The sequence below is a fragment of the Sycon ciliatum genome, chromosome 4 (genome assembly GCF_964019385.1).
Source record: "Sycon ciliatum chromosome 4, ocSycCili1.1, whole genome shotgun sequence".
Taxonomy (NCBI): domain Eukaryota; kingdom Metazoa; phylum Porifera; class Calcarea; order Leucosolenida; family Sycettidae; genus Sycon; species Sycon ciliatum.
The window spans coordinates 3,692,525-3,720,297 of NC_088646.1; the positions used below are offsets into that span (position 1 = coordinate 3,692,525).

The 27,773-nt window shown below is 46.8% G+C and overlaps 2 protein-coding genes across 2 annotated transcripts in view; one reads left to right on the forward strand and one right to left on the reverse strand.

Annotated features, from left to right (window-relative positions):
- LOC135813954 (BRISC complex subunit Abraxas 2-like) overlaps nucleotides 1–3,744 on the reverse strand; it is a 9,302-nt gene extending 5,558 nt beyond the window's left edge. The window contains exons 1-5 of the mRNA XM_065326999.1: nucleotides 3,436–3,744; nucleotides 1,467–1,560; nucleotides 914–950; nucleotides 702–771; nucleotides 102–213 (exon numbers count right to left, since the gene is read on the reverse strand). Coding sequence (XP_065183071.1) covers nucleotides 102–213; nucleotides 702–771; nucleotides 914–950; nucleotides 1,467–1,560; nucleotides 3,436–3,507 — 385 coding nt within the window. The 5' untranslated portion in view covers nucleotides 3,508–3,744. The remainder of the gene's footprint in view (nucleotides 1–101; nucleotides 214–701; nucleotides 772–913; nucleotides 951–1,466; nucleotides 1,561–3,435) is intronic.
- Nucleotides 3,745–4,002: 258 nt separating this feature from the next.
- On the forward strand, nucleotides 4,003–27,339 carry LOC135813955 (protein regulator of cytokinesis 1-like). The gene is made up of 16 exons (XM_065327000.1): nucleotides 4,003–4,162; nucleotides 4,372–4,542; nucleotides 9,947–10,202; nucleotides 10,934–11,002; nucleotides 11,377–11,562; nucleotides 12,087–12,257; nucleotides 12,727–12,876; nucleotides 13,003–13,073; nucleotides 14,320–14,396; nucleotides 15,107–15,243; nucleotides 16,918–17,160; nucleotides 18,050–18,120; nucleotides 22,776–22,827; nucleotides 23,744–23,839; nucleotides 24,316–24,423; nucleotides 26,256–27,339. The coding sequence occupies exons 2-15, from the start codon at nucleotides 4,436–4,438 to the stop codon at nucleotides 24,415–24,417; spliced, it is 1,788 nt and encodes a 595-aa protein (XP_065183072.1). The 5' UTR covers nucleotides 4,003–4,162; nucleotides 4,372–4,435; the 3' UTR covers nucleotides 24,418–24,423; nucleotides 26,256–27,339.
- The last annotated feature ends 434 nt before the right edge of the window (nucleotides 27,340–27,773 follow it).

Sequence of the window (27,773 nt, forward strand, 5' to 3'; positions counted from 1 at the left end):
ATGTGTCTCATTTTGAAACAGTGATTCACAGGCATCAGGGTTCACCACACAATTGTTGACGGCATTTAGAAGAAAGACAAGAACAAGAACCACTGACGTACCCGACGGTGGCACAGCAGTGCAGCGTAATGCCAGTGCTTGGTGAAACGAAGTCTCTCTGATCGTGGGCACTTCTCTTGTGTGCCGCCGATACCGATACCATCCTACAATTCTCTACACACACACACACAGGCAAACACACAGACACATTTGTACGTGCTCACTACCAGCCACACAGTCTACTAAGAGAGAGAGAGAGAGAGAGAGAGAGAGAGAGAGAGAGAGAGAGAGAGAGAGAAAAGGGAGGGGGGGGGGTGGTGGATATATATATATATAGAGAGAGAGAGAAGAAAGAGAAAGAGAGAGAGAGAGAGAAAGAGAGAGAGAGAGAGAGAGAGAGAGAGAGAGAGAGAGAGAGAGAAAAGGGAGGGGGGGGGTGGTGGATATATATATATATAGAGAGAGAGAGAGAAGAAAGAGAAAGAGAGAGAGAGAGAGAGAAAGAGAGAGAGAGAGAGAGAGAGAGAGAGAGAGAGTGTGTGTGTGTGTGTGAGAGAGAGAGAGAGAGAAAAGAGAGCACAGAGAAAAGCACATGACATGAGGAAGCAAATAGCTGGGGGCATGAATGCCTCAAGAAGACCACTTTGCAGAAATACACTCACGTCACGTGCTTCTTGAGGTACCGTTACGTCGAAAGCGTCTTCATTGATGCTGCCATCTCGATACCATAGGCTGTCAATCAAACCCCACACACATCAGGACAAATTATCAGAGAGAAATGAGGCCAAACCTGCTAGCAATGAGGTGGGAAGAAGAGAAGCGTTTGACCGCAGGCACAAAGCTTGGCTATTTGAAGTATCAGTCATAGACTCACCCGGAGATATCATGGCATGTCGCAACTTCTTCAATTACTGCACACAGCAGATGTGTCGTCCAGGTTCAAACACACACGTACACATACGCACACAGAGCACGGACACAGAAAACATCAGTACAGAAAAAAATGAATGTCGTGAACGAACACTTATGACTTGATTGTTGATTCGATGCCTGGCCAACCGTAGGATTGGCCCTAGTTCGTACTAGTTGGCCTGATCAGTGATCGTCCTAAAGAGGTTTCCCTGTACTTCAAAGTAGTGGCACTGATCGCTCTACAAGCCCCACACTCTCAACGGTAAGAACATGCAATTTGATCTCTCCTGGCCGAGAATCAGTTGTGAGCCTTGTCACCCAGCTTGAGTCAATTAAGAGTGAGATATGCGACAGATGATCACCCTAAGTTAGTTGTTTACTTGCTTTCTTACACAGGTACTGCTCGATGATACCGATTGGCCACTTTGGGCTTCAAGAAAAGAGAAAGAAACGCACCTGAACAATTTACATGACCTACCGAGGACACACGGAATACCAACCAGCAGAGTACTTACTCATTGTTCGCGTCACTTCCGTTGTTGTCACGTCGCTGGTGTCGCTGACACTGGAGACCTCACGGCTGTCCACGCGGCCCAATAACACACCGGCCTGTAAAGAAGAGCCGGCACAACCGCCGATGCACGAGTGGAGAAAAAATAGTCAGATATGAGATTGCTGACACACATTTGTTTTCACTGCACTGTATGCTGATAGCGGCAAGTAAACGCATTGGAATGATATTTTCCTTTTTCATCTCACTCATGAATATTGGAACAACGATTTCCTTTTTCAACTCGCTCAAATTAATGAATATTGGAACAACGATCTCGGCGACAACATCATCACTGTGATTACTAGGACCAGAAACCGGATAATCGAACACACATACTGTATGTATGCATGGCATTTGCTGTAAATCGGTAACCAACGATTTTCTTCCGGATGGCGAGGGATCCGGATAAGCGAGGTCTGACTGTACTGTCTCCTTGAGTCCTTAGAATTCATTCGTTTAGTGCTATGAATCGTTCACTGATGAGAGAAACACGAAAGTCGAATATGAACATTGTTGTCCACCAATAGACCTATACAGCCTCCATCGCTATGGGTCTTAAAGGGGAAGTTCACCCTAAAATCAAAACTTCACAACCTGTAGCGAACGATGCACTGATTCCAATCGTGAAAGTCCCACATTGATTGGAGCAACCGTTCCGGAGTTATAGCATCTTCAGGTTTGGCAAAATTCTGTGACATCATGATGACGTCATAATTTGCCCATCCCTGTGACGTGACGTCACAGAGATAAACTTTGTATGGGAATAGATGGTGGATAGCCAATTTCTCGTTTTTCGTTGCTGCAACAAGCTTTCTGGGGATATGTTTCCAGTTTAGATACCAGTAAGGTGTCATATATCCCATATCAGATTTTGAAAAATCAGTTTATCTCAATGACATCATAAATTATGATGTCATCATGACGTCATTGAATTTAGTCTAAACTTCCAGATGCTATAACTCCAGAACGGTTGCTCAGATCAACCTCGGACTTAAATCTTTCGCCATTGGAATCAGTGGATTTTTCCCTATAAGTTCTGAAATTTTGATTTTAGGGTGAACTTCCCTTTAACAGTTATGACATCAGTCTTCTGAGTTATGACATCAGTCTTCTGAGTTATGACATCAGTCGTTTGCTGCCATTTGGTTCACTGATGCCATCATGCATATAGAGGTCAAAAGTGCAAAGTAACTAAGTTGTACGAGTAGCAGAAGCAGTACAACAGACGGTACATTCATGCGTCATGAACCTAAATGAAGTGACACCGTATCTAGAAGACAAGCACAGGAAACCATATGCTCTTGACCGTACAGTTGAGTCGCGCGCCGAAGAACGTTGAGCCCAAGCACATCCAGCCTGAAATGCTAAGAAAGCCGCAGCCTAAAGCTAAGAACGGCGGTGCTGGTTTTCCGGCAGCTTTTGGGATACATGATCCAATACGAATTGTTTCTAGGAATGTGTTATAAGAACGCAGCCAGATTGTAGAAAAATAAGAACACCCCAGACTCACCCCTTGGAAACAACGGTCTTGGACGTGCTACTCTTCTGTACTTCTTCCAAAAAGTGACGCGTTAAAAATATTCCGCCATATGTGAGTCCAGTGCAGCTCAAGATAAGGAGTTGCACACTCTTGGTTATGTACTCTTTGCCCTATCGATATCAGTGGCAGCAATAAATATTTTCTTCACTTTAGTCTTTTGTTGAGAGTACAATTGTGGTTCATACATTGTACTGGCAATATTAATACCTACAAACTACTAGTCTACAAGAAGAGAATAAGAGCAGCTATGCCATTAAAATGCAATATATACTAGAAGTTAGCTTTGGTTAATAGTGAACTATAAATATAATAGACATATCTACAACATTTTTACTTCAAAGTAGCTGAAAAGCTGAAAAGCACCTACAGTACGCTGACTTCCAATACTCACGGTATCGCTAGCGCAATTCGCCAGCTCATACATTATCGTCGCCAAAACCGGACCTGCAACATGGGTCTCCATCTTGGATGCGTCTGGACCACCAAATGCAGCACTCGATGAGGTATTCCGTGTTTCGACAGATTGTTTTCAATGGATAACTGTAAGCTCTTCGCAGAGGCGAAGTTCTGGTCAGACAACACAATACTTGATCACTGGCAAAAAGATTCCAGATATCAGGTCGTGATTGATAACGAGCAGTCTCTTGCAGACATTCAAACAACCAAAGATACTAGTAACAACAACATCGGCCTCACTTGCAGTAAATAAGTAAAATAATAATTATTGAGTTCCTGATACTGTACTGTGATAGTTTTTGATTTTTGGATTTGAATGGCATTAATTTTTTTGTTTTGTCGATTATGATTCACGTCTTGACGTCATGCTTTGCTGTTGTATGCAACGGCTTTGATGCCATGCCAACTGCCAGAGCGGCTTGTTTGAAAAAAGTAAGGAAGGAGAGTGTGTAAGCGTGGCAGCACACATGGTCGCGAGTAGAAAGAGTCACGAAAGGACGCATCAAGGACGCGTAGTCGCGTACACACCTGGAAGCAATCCTTCTCATTTGAATCGTTCTCTGTGAAGTGTCATGTCCAGTATGCTACTTTGAGCTGTATTCTCTGGACGCCGGTCAACATCGAGTGAAAGTCATTGCTCCCAGTACTGCGGTGTTACAGGGGTAAGTGGCGGGGGAAACGAGGAGCAATTATTTCCATTCAAAGGCTGTTATGCACATGCAATTTGTTGACTTCAGATGATATTATCAATATCATTTCTCACTATGCGTATCAGATGATAATTAGTATTCATATTCAGCGTTTGAATTCAAGCGTGGATTCCCATGGACTCGGACTGTTGTGCTCCGTGTTTTCTGGTACTGTACCCTAGGAATTGAAGAAGTCCCACAGAGCCAGTGGCAGAGGCAAGGTGGGGGGCAGGTACTGGGTGCACCATGAGTCTGTCTACCCCTGGAAAGACCAACACCAAGGCCAGTCCGGCTAGAAGCCCTCTGCTCAGTCCCAAACACAAGCTGACGTTGCCAGAGCTAAGTCGAGCAAGGTCAGTGGAGTCGGTACCTGTCACAACTAGATTTGCATCTGATTTTATCATGAACAAAGTGCGTATGGATCACACACTATTTTTTGTATACATGTACATGTATTTGCAGTGCACTCTCCAACGAAAAACTCAGGGTTCGGACAGACTCTGGTTTTCCAGAACTTCTTTTAAAAAACCACCAAGGTGGATTTAAAAAGTGATTCTCAGTAAAGGACTAATAAGTTACGAGTTGCGACTATCAATCCACCAAGGTAACGAGATGCTATGCTGTAAGATACTGCGACAACAAGGCACAAAACTGACAGGGATATTGAGACATTCAACGACCTGGCACCTACCTCCAAAACATCTACGAGGCGCAAACCAACAACCTTCCAACTTGGAAGGCTCAGGTTAGAAAGGTTCAAAGAGGGGAAGGAAAGCGCAACGAAGATGTTAATACTATTGACTCAACATTCGAGTTTTAGTAAAGAGACTGTTTTTGAAATTGGGGGAGTGAAGCAGGGGCGTAGCCAGGATTGTGGCTGAGGGGGGTGCTCACTGGAAGTGTGGGCCTGCGGGAAAAAAGGGGGGGGGGTCCGGGGGCCCTCCCCCGGAAAAATTTTCGATATTGAGTGCCAAATCCTTCATTTTTGCATCTATTTCATTATTTTCCATTCCACCAATGATTCAATAAAAAGTCAGATAATCGTATGAAACGCACAGTACTTTGCTACAGAAGTTGGATGGTAAGAGATTGACAGAGTGTGGTTAGACCCAGAATATAATACAGACAATTGTTGAAGTTCGTTCAATCCACGCAGACTCCGCCGGAAAGCGAAGGGCTAAACACCAGCCATGGCTTGTATACATCGAGCCAGCGGGGCTGAAAAGACCGGCCACCATTCTTCGGGAAAACAAACGAACTATCCGGTTGGACATGGTCCTTTAGCAGGGCAAACATCACGTCGTCGTCGAGCGGTGCACCCTTCGCAATGTCCTCCATAAAGGTACCGATGTCATTTCGGACGACTGCTACTGGTACAGCCAAGGGCGACAACTGCGGCTCTTCCGAGTCTTCGACTTCGACAATTTCGCAATTAGATTCGTCAGATTCGGAAATGGCACTGGCACTGCTGCTACTGGTATCTGGTCTCTTCGACTTCCCTCGACTGAAATACTTCAAGATCGACATTTTCATAAGAATCCATTCGACTTGCGGATCACAAAACGACGTTGCCACTTCTCTTTCACTTCTACCAAGTCTAGCTACACAAAGTGCGAGTCTATACCGGTAGTTGTACAACGCACGTGCAGCGCAGCGTCTTGTCGACGTCGAGTCTCGATCGCGGGCGGGCGTAGATCCACAGCAGTACGAAAATGGCACCTGAAATTTTTGAGGGGGGTGCTTGGGCACCCAAAGCACCCCCCCTGGCTACGCCACTGTGAAGCTTTATTCAATGTGTCATGTGTAAGTGGCCGCGTTGGAGTTTACGGACGATAAGAACGGACAAATTCAACAGATAGGAAAGGCCTGTAGTGACAGACTGCACAGCCACAAAGCATGCATGGCATGGTTATGCAAATAGCATGTGCAAGAGCAGCAGTGCACAGATGCAGATTGCTTTCCCCCTGTCAACTAAAACTTGGCTCGTTGTGAATGATGGCCCGTAGAAAACATGGTGGATTTTAGTTTATGGAGTACTGGTAAGTGTACTTACCAGGTGGAGAACACTCAAACTGTAAATGGTATCGACTGAATGTATAGATCCACTTGTGAAACGGGTCTGAAACTCTCATCTCTTCTACGGTGGGGGTTTTCATCTCTTCGCATAGCTGCTTCATGACCCCGAGTCTTGTGGTCTGGGCTCTGACTGCTGTGACTAAATGAAGCTGTAAGCCATTTAATTGCCGACCCAGCACACTACACTATGGTATGGGGGTGGAGCTGCCAAAGCGGACAGTCATGGCCATACTGGGGAGTTGCACTTGGGATGTTCTCAGAAATTTAATTTAATTAATTGCCAACATCTAGCAGGGACACTTTGGTGACCGTGAGTGAGTACGGTATGCTGGCTCCTCTACATGACAGTATCAACAAAGTCTGACTGTTTGTACCCATTCTCTACTTACCAAATACCGTAAAGTACCGTTGATCCCCCCCCCCCCCCCCACGCCGTGTCGCTTCCCAGCTGGTTTTTCGGCCGGGGGCGGGAATCAGATCAAGACTGTCGAGTGCAGTACGATGTACAACAAAGCAGAAGATCAGACCTGGCATGCTGGATTGTGCACATTTTCATCCTGCACTCGCACGTATCGTGTACAGCAGTACAGGTGTCGGTTCAACATCGTATTTCGTTGTATACGCCAACGTCGCTTCACAGGCAGACATTCGACAGGGGGCAGAAATTAGAGCGGGGGCGGATCAACGGTACTTTACGGTACTGCTGGAAAATATCATCTAACATGCACATTAGTCCTAGGGCCCATTTGAAATTTCTCACTTTTACTTGACACATGTTTGCTAACATAGATTTTATTATCATTCCTGGATGGTTTTTGCCTCCTGAACACGATGGCATAGGTTTCGATTGCCGGATTGTGTCCGAACATGGTGAAAAACATCAAAATAGAAAAGGCCGTTATTACCATAGCAACCCAACTAGAATTGCTCCTATATCCATTTTTACTGACACGTATATGGCCAAGTAGCACCTCATTTTGCTCAGAATAAGCAGTAGATACAGTACGGCAACAAGTACTGTACTTTAACAGTGTCAAAACAAAATTTCCAAGGTGCAGTGAAACTTGGCTATTGGACATGTACATGCACAGTACATGTCGCGTCGAATGTTAGCATTGAGGTACGTGTACATGTACGTGCAGCTAGCAGGTACATGAGACTATTTACAGGCATGCATTACTATAATCAGACTGCAAACACGAGAGAAGCGTCAGACGGTTCGGCGTTACACTTCAACTGAGAGAATAGGTATTGTAACCCAAATACTAACAGGAGAAGGAAAAGGTGGTAGGAAACTGTCAGAGTCTAAGGAACGAAGTGCTATAGGACAGTTTCAACCTGAACTAATTTACTCGAAGTACGTGTAGATATTACGATAGATCTTGCAGCAATGTAAGAAGGACAACACTACTTGTATGCGATGGCAGTGCTGTAACGAAAAATGATGAAAATGAAAATACCAAAATCCTTTGCATAAAACAGTCCAAACATTGGCTAGCTTGTCATTCAAGGCTGCAGTTGGACAACGCTCACATGTGAATAGCTGCAGTTTAAAAAGCTGATCGATCCCAACATTGTGATGCGAATACTTTCGCTTCCATGTGTTTTGGGAGAATCGTACATCGCAATCGAGCTATGTCGTTGCTGTGTCATCATCTATGTGCCATGCGCTACTTGATGTACCAGCCTGCTATGCCGGATACCGCCAGCCATGCATCGACCAGGCGCCAGGCGCGAACTGATGGTGGTGGTGGTGAGAAGGAGAGCTCTGTGCCAGAACTTTGCAGCCTAGAGAGCGTGTGTGGGCAGGCGTGTGTTTACCGCCATATTGCCAGGTGTGTCTTTACCACCATATTTAGCAACCATAAGTACAGCTGCAGTGGTGTCTTCAACTTCATTCTCCCGAGTCAAGCTCCGTATGAAGACATCCAAGAAGATTGCCTGATGAGTCCAGCGGGGACGAAACGTACGTCGCAATCGAGCTATGTCGTTGCTGTGTCATCATCTATGTGCCATGCGCTACTTGATGTACCAGCCTGCTATGCCGGATACCGCCAGCCATGCATCGGCCAGGCGCCAGGCGCGAACTGATGGTGGTGGTGGTGAGAAGGAGAGCTCTGTGCCAGAACTTTGCAGCCTAGAGAGCATGTGTGGGCAGGCGTGTGTTTACCGCCATATTGCCAGGTGTGTCTTTACCACCATATTTAGCATCCATGTGTTTCACTTTAACTGAAGTTGTTCTTCCGTCTGAGCTTCGGAAACTCTACGCCGTACAGCTGAGCCCATCTCTACTCCGCCACCTACACCATCACTATTGGCTCTGCAGTCAGGGACAATTCTTTAGCCACTAGTTCATGAGGTATTACATGAACATGTTTTCCCTCTTCACCACCGCTCTTGAATCGCATCAACTACGTGCCGTGATCAGTTCAGGAGAGACAAGCCACGACATTGGACATCGGACTCTTTCTTGCAGTTAGTGTTTTATAAGTATAACTGTAGTTTCACACTGCCTAGGCCCAGCCATCAAATTCTGCGACAAGGAAATGATTCTTCTACTGCTGGTGTTGCATATTGGGATAGGTTACCTCCAGGTACTCGGATTTCGTTTTTGTAACACTCCACACCACATAGCTACTCCCTCTCACTGCAGCATGGCACTCCTAAGGCAGTTGTCCTAGAGCTGTTGAGCTGGCAAATAGGCTTTGTGATAATGGTGGCTGATCACCACGGTCGGTGTGTTCAAATCATGGTACTAACACTAGCCGCTCTTGTAGATTCGAATCAAATGCTCGTCCACTGTAACACCTCCTGTGCAGCAGTACTCACAAAGTAAATGCCTTCATTCCAGCCCGATGAAGTTAGCCAGGTCTGAAACTTTCCACGGTTGTAGATTAGTCCTACGAATACAAGTAGTTACAACTGGCTTGGCAAGCTATGATGACTTTCCCCTGCTTTCCACACATAATTGTTGTGCTGCTCCTTGTTGGAATCATGCCTACTTTTCCGGGGAGCCAAGATGACATTGTAATGAAGGTTCTGCTGAATTTAGCATCGATCCATTCGTGGACGTTCCGACAGCAAAAGCACCAGCGAGTCAATGCAAAACTTTGAAGAAAGTGTCCAAACGAGGTAACACATTTCTGGTATGTCACAACTACACTACGGTACTTGATGCTCAATCTTTCCAACTCTCGCACAAAATCAGTGTACGCGTCGGTTCGCATCCTGTGTATGTACGGTGTTACTATAGCTCCTGGCACATAAAAGGGTAAAAACTCCCAGGTCCAGTCAATATAGTACCGAGAAAGTCTTGAAAATGCTTGAATATAGCCGATGAGAACTTAGTTTTTTCGGCAATTTTGTATTCCTATCGAGGGTGATTTCGGGACCTTTGGACGCGATTGGACTCGCCATACTGGGCCAAGATGCTCTTGAAGACATTATCTATCAAATAACACCGAAAAATCCTTGTTAGCCAACATGTGTCAAGGCATGTATTTTAGAGGTCGATTTTTTGAATTGGCCCCAGTACTACATGTATTCACATGTATTGTAGTCCCGTCAATCAAACTGAAATGCATGTATAGTATAACATGTCCATACTGTTTGGGATGAGTATGGCACTACCATGAGTATAAATACTAAATCTTGTTCCATGTTTACCTGCACTGATTGCAGGTCCGGTTTACGCACGGCGTTGGGAAAATGTGTGGAGGCTGCTATGAATCGCCTGGACATCATCTGGACAGATATTGGCCTTGGCGAGGAGCAGAAGTGTGCCAGAACAAAGGTGGTCTTTGAACACATGCAAACCCTGCTGGATGATATGGCGAATGAGGAAGAGGCGTGTCGCACCAAACTGAAGGACAGCATGACCGAACACTTGACGGAGTACACCAAGCTTTGTACCGAGCTGCACGTGGAAATGGTCGAGGTCAGTTGGTGTGTGTATGTGTGTGTTATTTCTCTCTCTTCTCTCTCTCTCTCTCTCTCTCTCTCTCTCTCTCTCTCTCTCTCTCTCTCTCTCTCTCTCTCTCTCTCTCTCTCTCTCTCTCTCTCTCTCTCTCTCTCTCTCTCTCATAAGGGTACTTATAATCTGCTTCTGCTAAAATATAGTGAGTAGCATTTTGACAGACTATTCAAAGACAGAACTCTTCACCACTCGTGTAGTGAGCGTGTATGCAGTGTTCATGTACCTGTCCTCTTATGGCACTAGTGAGAGGAGCATCAAACTATGCCACCTTGTATAGGGCTTTAAAGTGCTACGTCACAGTCAGCCCACAGTCAAGACAACGCTGACTTTTGGATCCAGCTTTCGTATGGATTCATACATGTTTAGGTGGTTATCTTTCACAGGGTGACACATCCGCTGGCAGTGACTGGACTGGGCCCTCTCGCGGTCAGGGCGCCACTTCTGGTGCAGAAATTGTTTACACCTGCATGCGACACGAATGGCCTTCCCACCACATCCTGCATTTCGCTATGGGTGCATTGGATCCAAATTTCATTCAGAAATCGTTCTAATTTATTTTTACTTCTGACGTCATCACATTCAAGCCCTATTGTGTTTTCCGAGTGGCGAATTCTTAGAGCTTATTGTCGCAATTGTTGTTGTCACCGTCATCATTCTTGCGATCATCATTGTTATGACTGTTGTGCATGTAGGTCAGCGAAGAGAGTACGCTGCTGGAAAAGGAACAGATGCTGCGTGGCATGTGCACCGAGCTGGCAAAGGTATGTACTTTGAGTAGAACTATTGGCAGCATGTCTATATAGCTAGGGATTATTTGCCATGCAGTAGCTCTGGGCACAGTTTTGAATCGAACCTTTTGAGACATGCAGCAGATAAGAGACATATGGTATGAGTTGCTGCTCAGTTTCCAGTGTCTTTAGGTGCACGTTCATGCATGTCTGTACATTCCGTGCGATGTTTGCGCATAGCCAAGACAGGTAGTGTTCTGGATCCACACGACCAAGGGTGAGCTAGTATCAGCCTCCACTGGATGCTGACCTGTGTGTGTGTGTGTGTGTGTGTGTGTGTGTGTGTGTGTGTGTATGTATGTGCATGTGTGCTTGCGGGTGTTTGTGTGTGTGTTTACGGCCGTTAGGAGAAGCACACACGCATGAAATGCCTGAAGGAGCTCCTGTCCAAAGAAGAGCAGCTGTGTCAGGTGTTATGCCGGCCAAGATCCTTGCCCCAGGATACGGCCTCCACAAAGAAGGACAGCCTGTGTCCGACATTGAAACAGCTCGATGAGTGGAGTAAATCAGTGGAGGAATTAGCCAAAGAACAGGTGAGTTGTCTGGCAACGATAGCAGATCTAACACACAATCCAGTTATGGTGGCAGGATTCTGATGGGTTTCCAGTGTGTAATTTCATGTTGGCATTGGTTCTGCTCTACGTAGTGGGAACGCAAAGATTTCAGTACTCACATACTCGGGTTTTTCACGTGTCGTAAAAAAACGTGTTCATAGACATAGACTAGGTTCACGTAAAGAAATTACCAGAAATGTGTAGTGGGAATTTCCCGTTCCAAATAAGACAGTTTTCTGACAGCCTACTGCCAAATTTGAGTTCTACTCAACAGATCCACACGCATTTATTTTGTCTGTGCCACAACGTCGAGATTCCCATGTAGACGTAAACGACTTTCGTGTGAAGCAGAACCAATCTTTTATTACTAGGGTTTCTTGTGGGCCTTTAGATGGTCAGTGTAGATATTTTTGTTGAGAACAGACATCCTTTCTGCTTATAATTTATATTTATATTATAAACTGTGCTCCCTCTCTGATGTTTGTACTTGTTTTCTGCCACAGAAGCAACGCCTTAAGGAGCTCAACGCCACGAGAAAGCAGCTAGAGGCGTTCTGGTCAGAGCTGGAGCATGAACCCAGCAATGAGTTTGAGCAGGAGCTGATGAGGGGATCGCCGGAGAAACTACAGCTCACGGACACAACACAGAGTCGAGCCGAGCAGCTGTGCTCCGATGTAAGAAGCTGCAAAGAACTGGCTTGGCGTTGCAGTGCTGTACAGTGGTGACCGTGCCTGTCCATATTCGTGATTCTGTTGTCTCCTCTCGCCTGGGAATTCCTGAAGAAGCAATGCAAACGAAGAGAATAGTCTTGATTACCTTGTATTATGCAGTTGAGCTATGTGCATTTGTCTTGCTATTCGTTTTGATGCCCCTAGTAGTGCTAGCTAAGAGCTTTATGTATTTCGATTTTAATATCGACTCTTGCTTGTGCTACCTGTAGCTAGGAAATGAGGGAATTGTCAGTGGTGCTCGTGCCTGTCTGACGTATTATTGCTGCTCTTTGATGTTGGTGTGCTGTGAGATGAACGAAACACATGCACACACGCGCTCACACATGCACACACACACGCGCGCGCGCGCGCGCGCACACACACGCATGTGCTAACTGGAAATGTTATCTTGCTCCCCTACCACCAACCCCAGTGCGAGTTCCAAGTGGCCGAACGGAATCAAGTAGCTGAGGATTTACGCTGTCGCCTCGCACCGCTGTGGGATCGTCTGCAGGTGGACGAAAATGACCGAGCCAGTTTCTTATCACGACACCAGGGCTGCAAGGCATCCATAGTACAAGCGGTTAGTAATACAGTACTTGATTTGTGGGGAGTTGCAATTCTCTCACGGTTGATGTTATCATTTGAATTCGAGCTTTATCTTGAACTTGAATTTGTGTCCTGTTTATTCCATGTGCATGCATTGCAGCTACGGCATGAGGTGGAACGACTCGAAGAAATTCGACGGCAGAACATCGGGACGTTCATTACGTCGGTCAGGTTGGTGCAAAGTAGGGGTGAAAGTTGGCACTGAGATCCCGAGTTCGAGTACTCTGATTTTCTCCGATCGAATATTCGAGTATTCTTCATCTCCTAAAAATTGCACACCAAGGGCCTTAAAATCACATCATGATACAACCCTGATTGAACCGAGTAGCGGTCATTTTTCTCGGGTATATTGGTTGGTGGGTCATTTGGGCTCTCTCTACTCGTGAACAAATGTTCACCACACAGTCTGCACATCAATATCTGCCGACTGCTGCTCTGAAACTGCAGATTTCTGTGGTAAATGCATGTACCATGTATGAACGAGTACTCTGTTTTATTCCGAGTACGATTATGTTTGAAAAAACCGAGCGAGTACTCGAGTATTCGGTATAATTGTTTCACCCCTAGTGCAAAGACATGCATACGCTTCTCGTCCGCATTGTTTTACAGTTGCCAGGAGAGCAGGGATACCAAGCCAAAACTGGGCGAGGCGGCTTGGCGAATGCCATCGCCGCCGTGCGGATACATCAGCCGTAGATGAGTTGGGCAGGTGCAAGCAACGTTGATTGATGACGACTACACCATAGCTTAGTCACAGAGCATCGCTGGCCATAAGCGAGGGTCCCGTGGTTCAAGTCCTGGTGGTGACAGTTATTTATTTCTTCAGACTTGTCCCGTTTGCACCTGTCCCTCAAACCAGTGAATATTTTATATGCTGGGGCTCCCTGCATGCAAGTTTGTACATGAAGTGTGTGGGTTACAGTGAAGGCTGTGTCCCACCCGCCTGTGTGGATTCACAAGAAGCGTGAGTTCCGAAGTAAAATGTTGAAGGGTCGCTGCTTGGATGACGACTACACCATAGCTTATTCATATTGGTAGAGCATCGCTGGTCATAAGCGAGGGTCCCTGGCACGAGTCCTGGTGGTGACAGTCAATTTTTTCTTCAGACTTCTCCCGTTTGCAACTTTCCCTCGAGCGAATGAATATTGATTTGATGTATAGTCAGACCACGCTTATCCGGTCCTCTTTTATCCGGATCCCTCGCCATCCGGAAGAAAAATCGTTGGTTACCGATTTACGGCACATGCCATGCATACATACCGTATGTATGTGTTCGATTATCCGGTTCCCTCGCCTATCCGGATATTTTTTGTGGAAAACGGATGTGTGCGGTTGTGCGAGGTCTGACTGTATCATGTTTTGGGAAGGTTGTCTTGTTATTTCAATGGCCTGTTGTGAATTTGTCTGCTTGATTTAGGCAAGAAATTCATCTACTCTGGGACCAGTGTCAGTTTGGCTCGAAGCAGCGGCAAACGTTTCGCCCAGCGTACTCAGGTGTGTTGATGTTTGGTGATTGTATGACTGTGTACCTTTTGCTTTCACTATTGCTGTTATGACTAGTTGTTGTAGTCCCTGACCAGCTATACTCATCAGGCGGTAATATTCACACATGCACACACACACACACACACACACACACACACACACACACACACACACACACACACACACACACACACCTTGGACCTTGGACGCGCTGCCATATTCTGGCTATGCGGACCCCATGGGGGGTTGAGCAGGTTCGGAACAGTAGGGGCGATGACGGGATAGGACCTGCGGTCTACTGAAACGCCGACCGCAATTGCAAACGATGCAGAAGGAGCTACGGTCTGTGTTGGTTGCTCTGGCCGAGCCACGGCTGCACTTGTGAAGCTTCATGCCTTAGCGCGATAGCACACAGCGGTTGCAGCGGGCGCAGTGGAGCTGCAGCGTTCGCAGGACATATTGCACACACGCGCACACACACCACACACACACACACACACACACACACACACACACACACACACACGCACACACCACACACACACACACGCGCGCGTGTGCGCGCGCACTTGTGCATCGTGCAGGATGATATTCGCCGGGATCCCCAAATTTCCATTCTCAAGTGATTGTATAATTTGCTTCCCGTTGCAACCAGGCTTTGATATCATAAAGTATGAATATTTAATGTCCTTGTCCATTGAATCTGTTGGTACTTGTAGATGACTTTACAGAGGAACTGCTCACACTTCACGAGGCCGAGCTTGTCCGCTTAAAGACATTCGCTGCAGACAACAGCAATCTTTACCAGCTGGTGGAGCGAAGAGACAAGCTCTGGCATCGTCTTCAAGAGCTCGTCGTAAGTACTCTACAGCCACAGAGTTTGGCAGGTAGCAACAGGTGTGTAAAATGGTGCTCAACGCACTGGGTGCAGAACCGTCACACACATGGAAGACAGGCGAAGTACAGTGACATTTCAGTATATCGCCTCTGAGGATCATCGAAATCTGTACTTTTTAGTTTTTACCAAGTTTTTCGCCGATGTGCCGTATATCCAAGGTGGGCAGACTGCCACAACTTACAAATTTGAGCTCTGGCGGTATCCCAGCTGAGCGGACTCTCAAATGACTGTTACAGTGTAATGCTGGATCATCAAAAAAAGTACAGTGTATCCGGAGTACTCTATACAGGTCTGCTCTCGATATAACAACTCTCACTTGTACATAAACCTCGCTAGTAAGTAAAAAAATCAAATCCCGCGCCGAAACAGCATCACTCCCATACAAATTTTGTTCTACACAACATAATCCTACATAACATAAACCTCGACATAACACACGCTACGGCGCGGTCCCTGACGTGCGCACTCTCGATACAACATAAATTCACGTGCACGGTACGATCAAGCGGTAGCTGTAGCTAGGCACTTTAGTCCTACATAACGTAAACTTCGGCATAACGCACCCTGTGGCGCGGTCCCCGACGTGCGCACTCTCGATACAACGTAGATTCACGTGTGCGGTACTACGATCAGGCTGTAGCCGTAGCTAGCCAGTTTAGTCCTATTGTGTATATTCTGCGGCTTTGATGGTATCTGATGTCGATGGTGGTACAGTGTGTATATATTTGCACGGTTAAACCCGCCTTATAATACCCTTCATTTTGAGGTACATCTTGTATTTTACACACGGTTTTCTACATAACATAACTCTCAATATAACATAATTTGTGCGTGGTCCCAGAGATTACGTTATATGGAGAGTAGACCTGTAGTAGTCTATACTGAACTGGTTCACAGTGTTGTAGTCTGTGGCAAGTTGGCAACCTAATCTTGAGTAGCTTTGCCTTTCATGTGTGTACTACTGTACAGTACTGTCGGGCGCTGAAGAACGACCAGGCTAGAATTTCACCAAGTACAGCATACCAATGTAAACACGGTGACTCAACCATGCATAGACTGCAATACATGAAAATAAGAACGGTCTAGGCTAGGAGGCTGACCCCCCCCCCCCAGTTCTTCGGCCACCGACAGTACTGTATATTAGCAAGTAATGTTAGTTAGCAGTTTTCCACGTGTGCAGTCGGTTTGAACAGCAAAGTGCAGAGTACACACAACATGCCGTGCGTGTCTCTCAGCAGTAGCAACTTAGATGTATAATGTGTCTACGTGCATGCTTCGAAGTGCCACTGCCTTGTATCTGCCTTGTATCTGCCTTGTATCTGCCTTATATCTGCCTTGTATCTGCCTTGTATCTGCCGCACTGTGTTGAGCGTGTAACGTTGTTCATATTCTGATGTGGACTTCATCTCTCAACGCATTTCAATGTGCATGTACCTACAGCTGAATGCTACAATCATACTGGGAGCAAAGCCAAACAAGTTATTACCGGTAGTTGTTACTCTGTGTGTCACACTACAGGGCGAGCATCAGACAACAATATTATCTGAATACCACCCCTGGTGTCCACGCCTCTGCTACAATTGCCAATGCGTTGCATGCCGTTCTTTTGCTTTCCCCTCTATTTATGTGTAGAATAATGCGAACAACCCGGACCGTCTCAGCAACCGCGGTGGGCGCCTGCTGAAGGAGGAGAAGTTGCGCAAACAAATCAGCAAGGAGCTGCCCAAAGTTGAGAAGGACCTGCGGATAGTCGTGCAGGATTGGGAGGCCTCGAACAAGCATTCGTTTCAGATCAATGATGCCAGGTACCTGGACTCCATTGAGATGCAGTGGGACAGCCATGCTCAGAGGAAGGAAGCGGAGAAAACAAAACGAGTAAGCTGCGTACCTAATTGGGTGTTTCTTCCCCTCGTGTTACATGCCTTTATTTGATGTGTGTGTGTGTGTGTGTGCGTGTGTGTGTGTGCACGCGTATGTGTGTTTGTATGTGTGTGTATGTATGTGTGGGTGGGTGGGTGTGTATGTGTGTAACCTGTCGGAAGGCTACCTTCTTGCCAGCATTTGGAAGTTGGACTAGTTTCGGCTCCACAATCCAGTGTGTCGTTACTAGAATAGCTTTCATGGCTGAGGTTGTTGGTATGTCTGTTGGTTCTGGGTTCCCAGTACTGAGTAGCCGAGGCTGGTTGGTAAAGTAACTCCAATTTCACTTCAAGGTACCAGTGCATCTAGTGTCTGCTTCTATCAAAGCAGCGTGCTGTCTATACTGGTTACCCCAGCAAGTGTAGGGTGTGCATAGGTAACTGCCTTGGCCGTTTTATGCCGATGTAGTCCGTGTGGTGTAGACCAGGTGCACATTGGTGGTCGATTCACATGGCTTCGCCAGTTGTGTGGATAAGACAGTTATCTGGCGCAAGTCTTGATCTGTCTCATTCAGATCTTGTTCGCTATCGTTGCTATAAGAGAAAATCCGTGGGTGCACATCCAGTGCATTTACGGATTTGCGTGCTTCTCTTGCGACGGGCGTATACATGGTACATGGTGTGTACGTGCATGTGTGTGCACGCGCGTGCGTGCGTGAGAGACACACAAAGAGAGACAGACAGACAGACAAACATACAGACGGAGAGAGCATGTGCTTGTCTGCCACTCTGTGTGCTTGTTCATTGCTCTTGGCCTTATACCCGGAGCAAGACAAAATCTGTATCCACATTCCCTAGCACCACTCATCATTTCTGCCGTGCGCTCTGCTTTGTGCAATGTTCAGCTGCAAGACAAGAAGGCGATCATCGAAGAGGAGATAAAGTATGGCAGCCGAGCCACTACCCCTCTGAAAAGGTACACATAGATGATGCATGTACTGCCATGCTGATTATCTAGTCGTTGCCTTTGGGTCATTTCATAATAATAATAAAATAAATCCGGCCAATGCCGATACAGTGATATGGTATGCGGACATGGCGGCGGTACCACATGGTAGACGGTCTACTGGTAGCGGTATGCTTTTACCAATGTTTGCTATAGATCTAGCACTGTGGCACTGTACTGGCTATGCAGCTACAGTGTACGTACATGATAGGTATGTGCCGTGGTAGTGTACGACTACCATGTACATGTTCAGCATTGGCCGGATTTTCTTGGCGACGATTATCTATACAGACTGCTTGGCCAAACCATACTAGAAAACAAGACGTGAACTGTTTCCTCGGAGATGTTGCTCAAGAGCCTGAAGTGTTTCCTTCTTAGAAACAACACAGCTCCCCTGAATGCTACCGGTACAGCTTAGGCGAAAGGAGTAACCATGGTATAGCATCCAGACTCGTATCTATTATTAATCCTGTGCCGGTGCTGTAGAACGGGTAATTTTAGCGACGTAAAAACCCTAGCGAATTTAGCGATCGACTCATTTTCGCTAAAGTTTCAAGTCGCTAATCCGTTGAGACATTAGTAGTGCGCTGGTGATCCGTGAGTAAAATCGCTGCAAATCGCTAAAATAAAACGTCGCCAACCGGTTGACAATGGGAAAACGTTAAAATTAATAGTCGCTAAAATTACCAGTTCTACAGTAGTGCAGCGGAAAATTTGTTATTGCCGACCCGGTACCCATGAGTGATTACACGACCAGTAGTCACCAGTCATAGATGTACATGTAGTCAAATGTCTCTCTGCTAGATGCGGTTCGCATAAGGGGCCATCCGTAAATATAGATATGTATTTTTAATTTAGAAATGAAAACCAGTCGTTTGGGGGGGGGGGAGAGGATGGGGGAGGGGGTTGAGCGCCTGTTCGTTTCTTGAAAAATATCGATGTACAGCTTATATGTGTGAGCACGTCCAGAAAAAAAGGAAAAAATATCGATACTATTTACCGTTTGTATGTGTTCCTTTCTCGGGGAGGGGGGGGGGGGGGGGGTGAAGGGTTGAAGAGAAATGACTAATTTTCGTTTCTAAATAAATATCGGTATTTACGGATGGCCCCTAAGAAGTAATTTGTTGGCCCCTCGTGCCACTGTACTAATCAGTAGTTCTGGTCTTCAGAAGGTACGCCAAAGTAGAAGGCAACGAGCGGGCTCTGGGACAGGGGCGCCCTGCCCCAAAATGGGGTATTTTGTAAACATGCATTGAGTGTTCGAGTCTCACCTGTGACTTTATTCAGTTTTGTTTTGACACGTGGTGTCCTGCCCTACATGATTTCGAAATGATAAGCGATTAGGTGTGGACCGAAAAATGTATGAAGAGAAAGGAAATTTGAAGATCAAAATACACAGAAAGGCTTGTCTGGGCACGGCAAATAGTTCTGTGAAGGTTTCGGAACAATCAGCAGAGATTCAGCCAGGTTTAGGCATTTTCCTATGGTTAAGGAAATGTAGATAAAAAGGTAGCAGCGGCTTTCGGCCTGTTTATCAATAAAGCAATTCCACCACATGCGCTCTCTGGTTCTCTGTTTTCTCTGTCAGTATCTACAACTTGGTGTTATGTTGCTGGTGTGATGAGGTCAGCCAGAGAGCGCATGCGGTGGATGCACTCTCGTCTTGGTTGCTACTGATCATACTTATACATACTGATACACCACACACACACACACACACACACACACACACACACACACACACACACACACACACACACACACACACACACACACACACACACACACACACACACACACACACACACACACACACACACTTGCACGCACTTGCACGCACTTGCACACACTTGCACGCACTTGCACACACTTGCACACACTTGCACACACGCATACATGCAAACACACACCTACATGTCATGGAACAAAGGAGTGCATGACCACGGATGGGCGAACAATGGGGCACCCGTACACCCGAGGAGACTGGTCTACACGCCCACATGCCCCTCCACTCTGACCAGCACAGGACACGCACTTCCCCACACTCAACGGAACACATTGCCATTCATGCTATCATCTTTTATTTTCAACAAGGTCGTGCATTTGGTCTTCCCCGCCGCACGACTACGCCGACCTAGACATGTACAGAGGCACAAAAGACAGCAGGGTATGTTTCAGGATCAAAATGGTGCTTCACAAACATTCCGTCATTGTCAGCTATTAGTTCTAGTCCATGGCCCGCACCCTTGTCGAAGTTCACAAGCAGCGGGTGCGGGTATTGGTGAAGTTGTCTTGTACCACACCCTTCAACGACCCCACTGTGCACACACAGGTGTGGATTACTTAACGCAGAAGCCATGACTAGGGTGCTTCTCCAACTAGCGCCTTACCTCTCCACTTACGGGCACGTCCACGCCCACGTCCCCGACCCCGTGGCTGCCGCCCAGTGAACACATTCCTGATGTTTATTCTGCAGATGAACACAGAGCATAGCACATACATATATGGTGTGAGTGTCAGTGCACATCCGCCACTGCCACCACAGGTTGCACACGGCACATCACTCACATCTGGCCGTGGTATGAATGTGTGGGCGAAAACATAGGCCCTCCTGCCCACCGCCGCCGTCTCCGTCTCCGACATGTCGAGGGCCTTTAGGCACCCAATTGCCGTTTCCGTGTCTGTAGTTCAGCAAGCACAAGAAACCAGGACACATTCAATTAGCAACGGAACGCATGGGATGTTGAGAGGATTCCCACCAACCATCCATCCTCACTATTGCAGCAGGAGGACACAGTGCGTTACCTCAGCATCGACCACAAGTCACTGGGAGCGAGAATAGTGGCCTCTGGTTTGTTGTACTACAACCGAGACCGCGCACACATTTCAAATAATGACACACAGCGTCATTCATTCATAGTATGCAAGGCACACATTCGTATGGTCAACAATACTCTCGTTCAACGACACTATACTGTCGTTCGCATTCCACACATTACCATGGCGGCACACCCGAGCTGTGTAGTGACCACCCGTGAGCCCACCATGGTGATTCACACTCGTAACACGTGACAGATTTCTATCATCAATATCAAACGAGGCGGGCAAAAGGAAGCGCGCACTACTCTCCTCACGCACACCTCTGAATATTTCCATGCAAGCACCTGTACGTGCACGGGCCATAGTGGAGGTGCGACATATGTCGTGATTTTCACCACATGCTGAACATTCATGGCGCCAAGTGGGTCAAACACCGTGGCTAGCTTCTTGAGAAACGATCTCTTGGTGACGGACTGTTCATTCACAGGACTGAAACTGAACGAGAACTCATCATCTTGAGCAGACCATGCCACTCCAAGCGTCTTTGTGGCTCGTAGCTCGTTGCTGCTCAGGTTGATCACCGACGCTCTGTCTTCGATCGGCACCTTCATGACCGCCTCGGAGTTCGAAAGCCACTTGCGTGCCTTCATCGACACTGAACTCCGCAGCTGAGTGAGCTGCTCATATAGCTGCATGGCGGTGACTGGCGGAAATGTCTGTACTTGTCCGTGCCTTGCACGATGGGCCTTGGGTGCGACTGAGAGGATCCGAGACAGGCTTCTAAAAATAACGGGGAAGCAGACATACCACCCCTTACCGACTCTCGCGTCATCTCCATCCTCAACATGAAAACAGACTTGAATGGGTGGGGCTGAAGTTCCTCACGGAGAACCTGCCTGAGCTCGTCATAATGGCTACTGAAAAAGGCAAGAGGATGTGGCCTGCATTGACCCCGGCAAAGAGAACTTTTTCAAAAGCCCGTGCACCGCCCTCGTTCACGCGTGGCATGCATTTCACGGGATGCAATGTGTCGAGTCGCGCGGCTGAAAAATAAACGGTAGCCCTCTCACAGCGTACTGCTACGAAATCAAAGTTGTTTATGGTGTTAACGGACACATGTAACCTAACGTGCAAAAGTGCACTTTTACCACGTATAGCAAGAATAACTGTAAGGATGACATTCATGGCATGGTGGGGTCAAAGGTCAAACCCCGGGGAGCTAGGCCACGCACAGGTGTTTCTGACATTGTCATGTGGAGTCCACATGGCATTGTCTGTGGAGTCCACATGACATTGTCAGTGGAGTCCACATGACATTGTCTGTGGAGTCCACATGAATATGCTATGTGTTGACAGATCAATAGTATGCCGAGACATCTCCTTCTGATACAGATCGTAAGATGTGAACTACTAGCTGTTGCTGGCTAGCCTTACAATTGCTAACTCCATTTATGTGTGTGTGTGTGTGTGTGTGTGTGTGTGTGTGTGTGTGTGTGTGTGTGTGTGTGTGTGTGTGTGTGTGTGTGTGTGTGTGTGTCTCTCTCTCTCTCTCTCTCTCTCTCTCTCTCTATCTATCTATCTATCTCTATCTATCTTTATCTCTATCTCTCTCTATCTCTCTTTCTCTCTCTCTCTCTCTCTCTCTCTTTTTTCTATATCTCTCTCTCTCTCTTTCTCTCTCTCTCTCTCTCTCTCTCTCTCTCTCTCTCTCTCTTTCTGTCTCTCTCTCTCTCTCTCTCTCTCTCTCTCTCTCTCTATCTATCTCTCTCTCTCTCTCTCTCTCTCTCTGTATGTGCTTGTGTTAGGAAATGCACGGTATCATCCAGCGCTGCTCCAGCCAAGAAGCGCAAGGTCACTGTAAGGACACTCCACTGCATGCTTTAGCGGGCCGCTTAGTTGAAGTTTTGATATGCACATGCCTGACCTTTATCCCGCTTTTTTCATCTACTGCTTGACTTGACCGTACATGTACAAAGGTGCATGCGTATCCTCACAGGACCGGCGGAAGCCGTTTTTGATTGGTCCAGCCAAACCACAGCCCTTCATACAGTTTGTGCATGATACGGCGGGTACACAGTCATGATCTCATCAGCAGTTAATTTAACACGTGCTGGTGGCCAAAGAGTTGATCCGTCCATGGCCAGAAACCTGGCTGGTTCTGCCGCCCCTGCCTCACTGATAGCAGTGTTGTCTCTCGGTGTATTGTGTGTGAGCTGGTAATGGTGCTGCTGCTGCTGCTGCTCATCACACCTCCACGGGACATACAACACCGCCGTACTGTATAGCCCAGGCACCTCACATGCATACTCAACATTAGACTCCCTTCTAAACATCCAATGAGTCTGGTATAGTGTATAGTGCAGGCATGTATACTCAACATCCCATGACTGGTATAGTAGAATGTAGGCTACAGTACAGCATGTTATGCATAGAACCTTGCTTGATAGGTTTGCATGTTTTCGAAGTCGACAGCATGTTACAAGGTGAGGACGCATAGTGCCCCTGACTACAACCATAACTCGGTTGGCTAAAACATGTCAGTACAGCATGTTGTAGTCCACAATAGTATGCCATACCCAGGGTACTTCATCCTGAAGTTTCTCTGTGTACACATACAATGTAATACATTCTAGCTGCAAGTTGTAAATCATGTGAACAGTGCTTCTAATCCGAGGTTGTGATTGTTCATTTACTGTTTGTGTGTGTGTGTGCGCGCACGCGTGTGTGTGTACGTGTGTGTACGTGTGTGTGTGTTCCTCCGTTTGACATCCAGGCAACATCGTCAGCGGCGCATGCTTCTTCAGGTGGACAAGGCCGAAGGCCACTCGGAGCTGCCAATTCAGCAGGATTAGGAGCGGGCTCGTTCAAGGTACACAATGTGCTCTTTGTACGATGCCGTCCATTGGGATCTTGTTTAGCATTGTGTGCTACCTTCACATCATTTTTGTAAAGTAATGTGATGGAAGTGTGACCAATCCTAAGAGGTATTGTCAGTACAGGGAAACAGCTGTCTAAAACGACCGCTCAAGGGACCTTCAAAACGTGATCTCTGTTACCAGGGTCATTTGGCTGAAAATAACATCCCTTGGTCCTGGTATCAATGGTCTTCTTGGACAGACTCATTTCTACACGTTGGGTCCTTGGCTTGCTGCGTTCAGGGCATGATAAACTCAGGTTATCTTTATAGTTTTTACCTGTCGAGGCCGTGCATACGCGCAGGTACACGTATGGTAGCAATTAGGCCGGAAAGAAGGCCCGAGTTCAGCTGATCTACTGCCAGCGGGACATGAAATTTAACTGCAGATTCTGATTTGTGCTCGGCTGTTTCCTGGTCGTGTTCTGCAGATGGCAGCGACTGTACGTACGCCCGTCAAGTCGTCAGTGCGGCCGGCCGTGTCGCGGAGCGGCAATCAGGAGAACCATGCTGACGGCACCTACTTATGCTGACATCTGGTGAGTGGTACACAGCGGACCTTCTAATCCACCGTCGACATGACAACCAATGGGACGGGGGGGGGGGGGGGGGGGTAGGCTGGGGTAGACAAAGATACCCTACGGTACTGTCGGTCACCGAAGAGCTGGGGGTCAATCTCCTAGCCTAGACCGTTCTTATTTTCATGTATTACAAAGAGGGAATTTACAGTCTACTGTAAATCAACAAATTTTCGCTGGCGATTTAATTTCGCTGATTTCGCCGGTCTATGTCAATCGGCCAAAATTAATCGCCGGCCAAAATTTGTCACCCGAACCAAATGTCAGTTTGGGTCACACTTATGCTGCCAGACTCTCTGTAAAAACTGCGTACAGTAGACAGGGTCTATAAACTACACGGACCTTTGTACTACTGTACTACTAGTATATGCGCACACGAAACATCGATCACTTTTTTGGACTCTTGCACGCCTACGGCGAAAGTTTAATGGCGGCGAAAAGTGTTTGTTGGAGATTGGCGAAAGTTTTTCACCGGCGACAATTTGTTGATTTACAGTATGCACAGTTGAGTTACCGTCACGTGTATGCTGTGGTTGATGAAATTGTGGCCTGCTGGTTCTTCGGCACCCGGCAGTACTGTAACCATGGTAACCGTGTCGGTATAAAGTAGTGTAGTAGAAATTGATTTGAAATCGCAGCAAAGAGACTGATATTGGGGTTGAGCAGTGAAGTGTCATACATGAACAAGAACTTGGAAGTTATACGACTCCATGGCACTATGCCTTTGATGAGCGCCCGTGATCTCAGACTGCAAACCATCCCTTCAAGTGCAGGGATCATAGCAAGTAAGTACTGCCATATGAAAAACTCAGCTGCTGCAGCAGTGCTTTTGATTCCATGAGACTTTACCCACTCACCACCACTCTGTGCATGTAGTTAGCATGTCAACTCTGAAGTGCACATTATGGGAGGGTGCAGGGTGCAGACTAAAGTCAAAGTACATGTACAACATTTGCATGCTGTTAAACATAAGCTTAACCCTTTATGGACGGATTTCTAGCACAGTATGCACCAGAATTACAAAATGTCAGTACAATTTTCAACTTTTCCATGTCATAACTTTGGTGTCCTTCACTTGATTTTCACAATCAAGGGCTCATTGGAAAGCTCTTGGCGAGAGCTACGTCAGGGTACCAATCTCCATTATCCGGCCGCCACAAATCAGGCGATGTAACACAGCAAAGTCATCTCCAAGCCTGATATGCAAGCAAATTCGTCCCATCAACGCCATTCCACTCTCCTTCATCGCAGAACGCTCAAATCTGTTTGAGACGATTCAAACTTCAGCCGGCTACGTCATTATCATGTGCTCAGTTGCTCAAAGAGCACACGAAAAGGGATTTTCCCCCCAAATGGCGAAATGATCGATCAAAAATTTGAATTTGCCGAGGTAAGAATACGGCGTGCGATATCTCTGGCGTCCGACATTGTAACTCTTCGGCGATTGTTGCATTGGACAGCTTGGAGTTCCCGCTACCACGTAGACCCTTCGATTGTGGAATTTCCTCAAGAAACGATGGAGTTAAGAAGTTACGAAGTTTCGATCTTATTAGATCGAAACTCGTACAGTCCGTCCACAAAGGGTTAAGGAATGCGTCGTCCAGGGTATGCTTTAGGAGTACAATGTATGCTAGAGACTTGTGCAAAACAGTCCTTCTGAATGGAGACTTGGCTCAGTCTGACTACGCCAGTGACATGTGGCCGTGCACCAGTATACTCCTGCCGGGATCTATACAGAATGTTTCACTCTGATCCGGATAACACGCCGTGTGATGTGCTATGCTATGCTACAGGAACGGACCACTGCCACGCCGATATCTCAGGCCTTCTTAGACCTGCCGAACTATGTACATAGCTGCCAACTTCCTGCCTACCTTTTCACCTATCAGTCTGCTATTCTCCTCGGACTGGAGACAATTGCAATAGATCTTGATAAAAAAGAAATAACCCGAACAATCATGGACGCCACTTCTTACAAGAAGGCGCTGTTCGCTTTACAGGCCATTTCAAGCACATTGCTTCATCACTTCAGTATTATCCAGCACCGACTGCCATATATTCTCATCAAATTACGCCACTATTCGCTCGATACGCAGTGTATGTGCCAATACCCCCATGTGCATGCACCTAGCATGCTGCATACTTATACCCGGCTTCACTGCCTCCTTTCAGCTTCGGCTGCTCATCCTCACGAGAACGTGTGGCGTTTCCGGCATGCATTCTAGGCTTGCCGTGCTCGTGCTCGTACCATTATCACATAGTATCACATATCATATATCTAGCATTAGCACGAGTACAGAGCAAGCTTATACCTCTGCTATCGGCTACAAGCTTATGTACTCCTGCTATGAGCAGTAGCAGCAATGCTACATTACGTGTCTAGCATTTCATTTGCGCATTCGTCAGCGGAGTCCGTCAAGAACTCTCGCCGGCAGTTTTGCAATCATAAAGTATACTGTTGCTTTGGAACTCATCATACCCACACATCCTCCTCCTCATCATCATCCTCATCATTAGCATTACTAGTGGTAGTAGTACTTCCTGTAGTGGTATCCTATCCTGTAGCTCCGTTCTGTGCTTGTATCCTTAGACCTAGACTGTTGTGTGCCCAACTGAGTATGTCCCCTATGATCTACAACAGTTACTATAACTTTGTGTCCTGTATTATACTGGTTTTAGTGCCCTTTCACTGACTGAACACAGCTTCTCTCTATAGACCGCGTACGCAATCACCCTTATTGTGTCTTTCTGCATGCCTTCGGCCTGGTCTTGTGGATGCAGTGTGAGTTTGACTCGGACGGCACTGTTACGCGTGTGCAAGCGTCTGTGTGTCTACACTACTAGTATCCGCATAGCTGTGATGATGTGTTTGGTGCACTTCCCATGCATGACGAGATCGTGCATGTCTGCATGGCGTGGAGCCACCGCTCCACCGTAATTGGTGTGTGTATCATGTATATCGATGTACCGCATTACTCTATGTTTCCGCAAGTAGCTTTGAAGACAATCTGACATAGTACAGAACATGCCATAACTACCCAAGCCTCGGAGGGACAGTATCTTCTTGCATGATCATGCATGCATAGTATAATCGTTTGTGTATTTTTTGGATATTTTTTATATGTACAGTATATTCAGGAGCCATGGCCAAGGCGTCTAAAGCCAGTAAGAGGTGTGTATGCACGTGCATGCAACTCTCATAATGGGTTGTACAGTCAACTTCGCTAATAACGACTGCGGATATAACGACAATTCGCGAATAACGACAGAATGTCCATGCCCAGAGCAAAGTTCCATCCAACTGTGATACA

Excerpts from the sequence above, each read along its gene's own strand:
- LOC135813955 (XM_065327000.1), top strand. The coding sequence starts at position 4,436 with ATGAGTCTGTCTACCCCTGGAAAGACCAACACCAAGGCCAGTCCGGCT. Across the intron at positions 11,003-11,376 it reads TGTGCACCGAGCTGGCAAAG|GAGAAGCACACACGCATGAA; the intron begins GTATGTACTTTG and ends TACGGCCGTTAG. Across the intron at positions 15,244-16,917 it reads ATCGTCTTCAAGAGCTCGTC|AATAATGCGAACAACCCGGA; the intron begins GTAAGTACTCTA and ends ATTTATGTGTAG.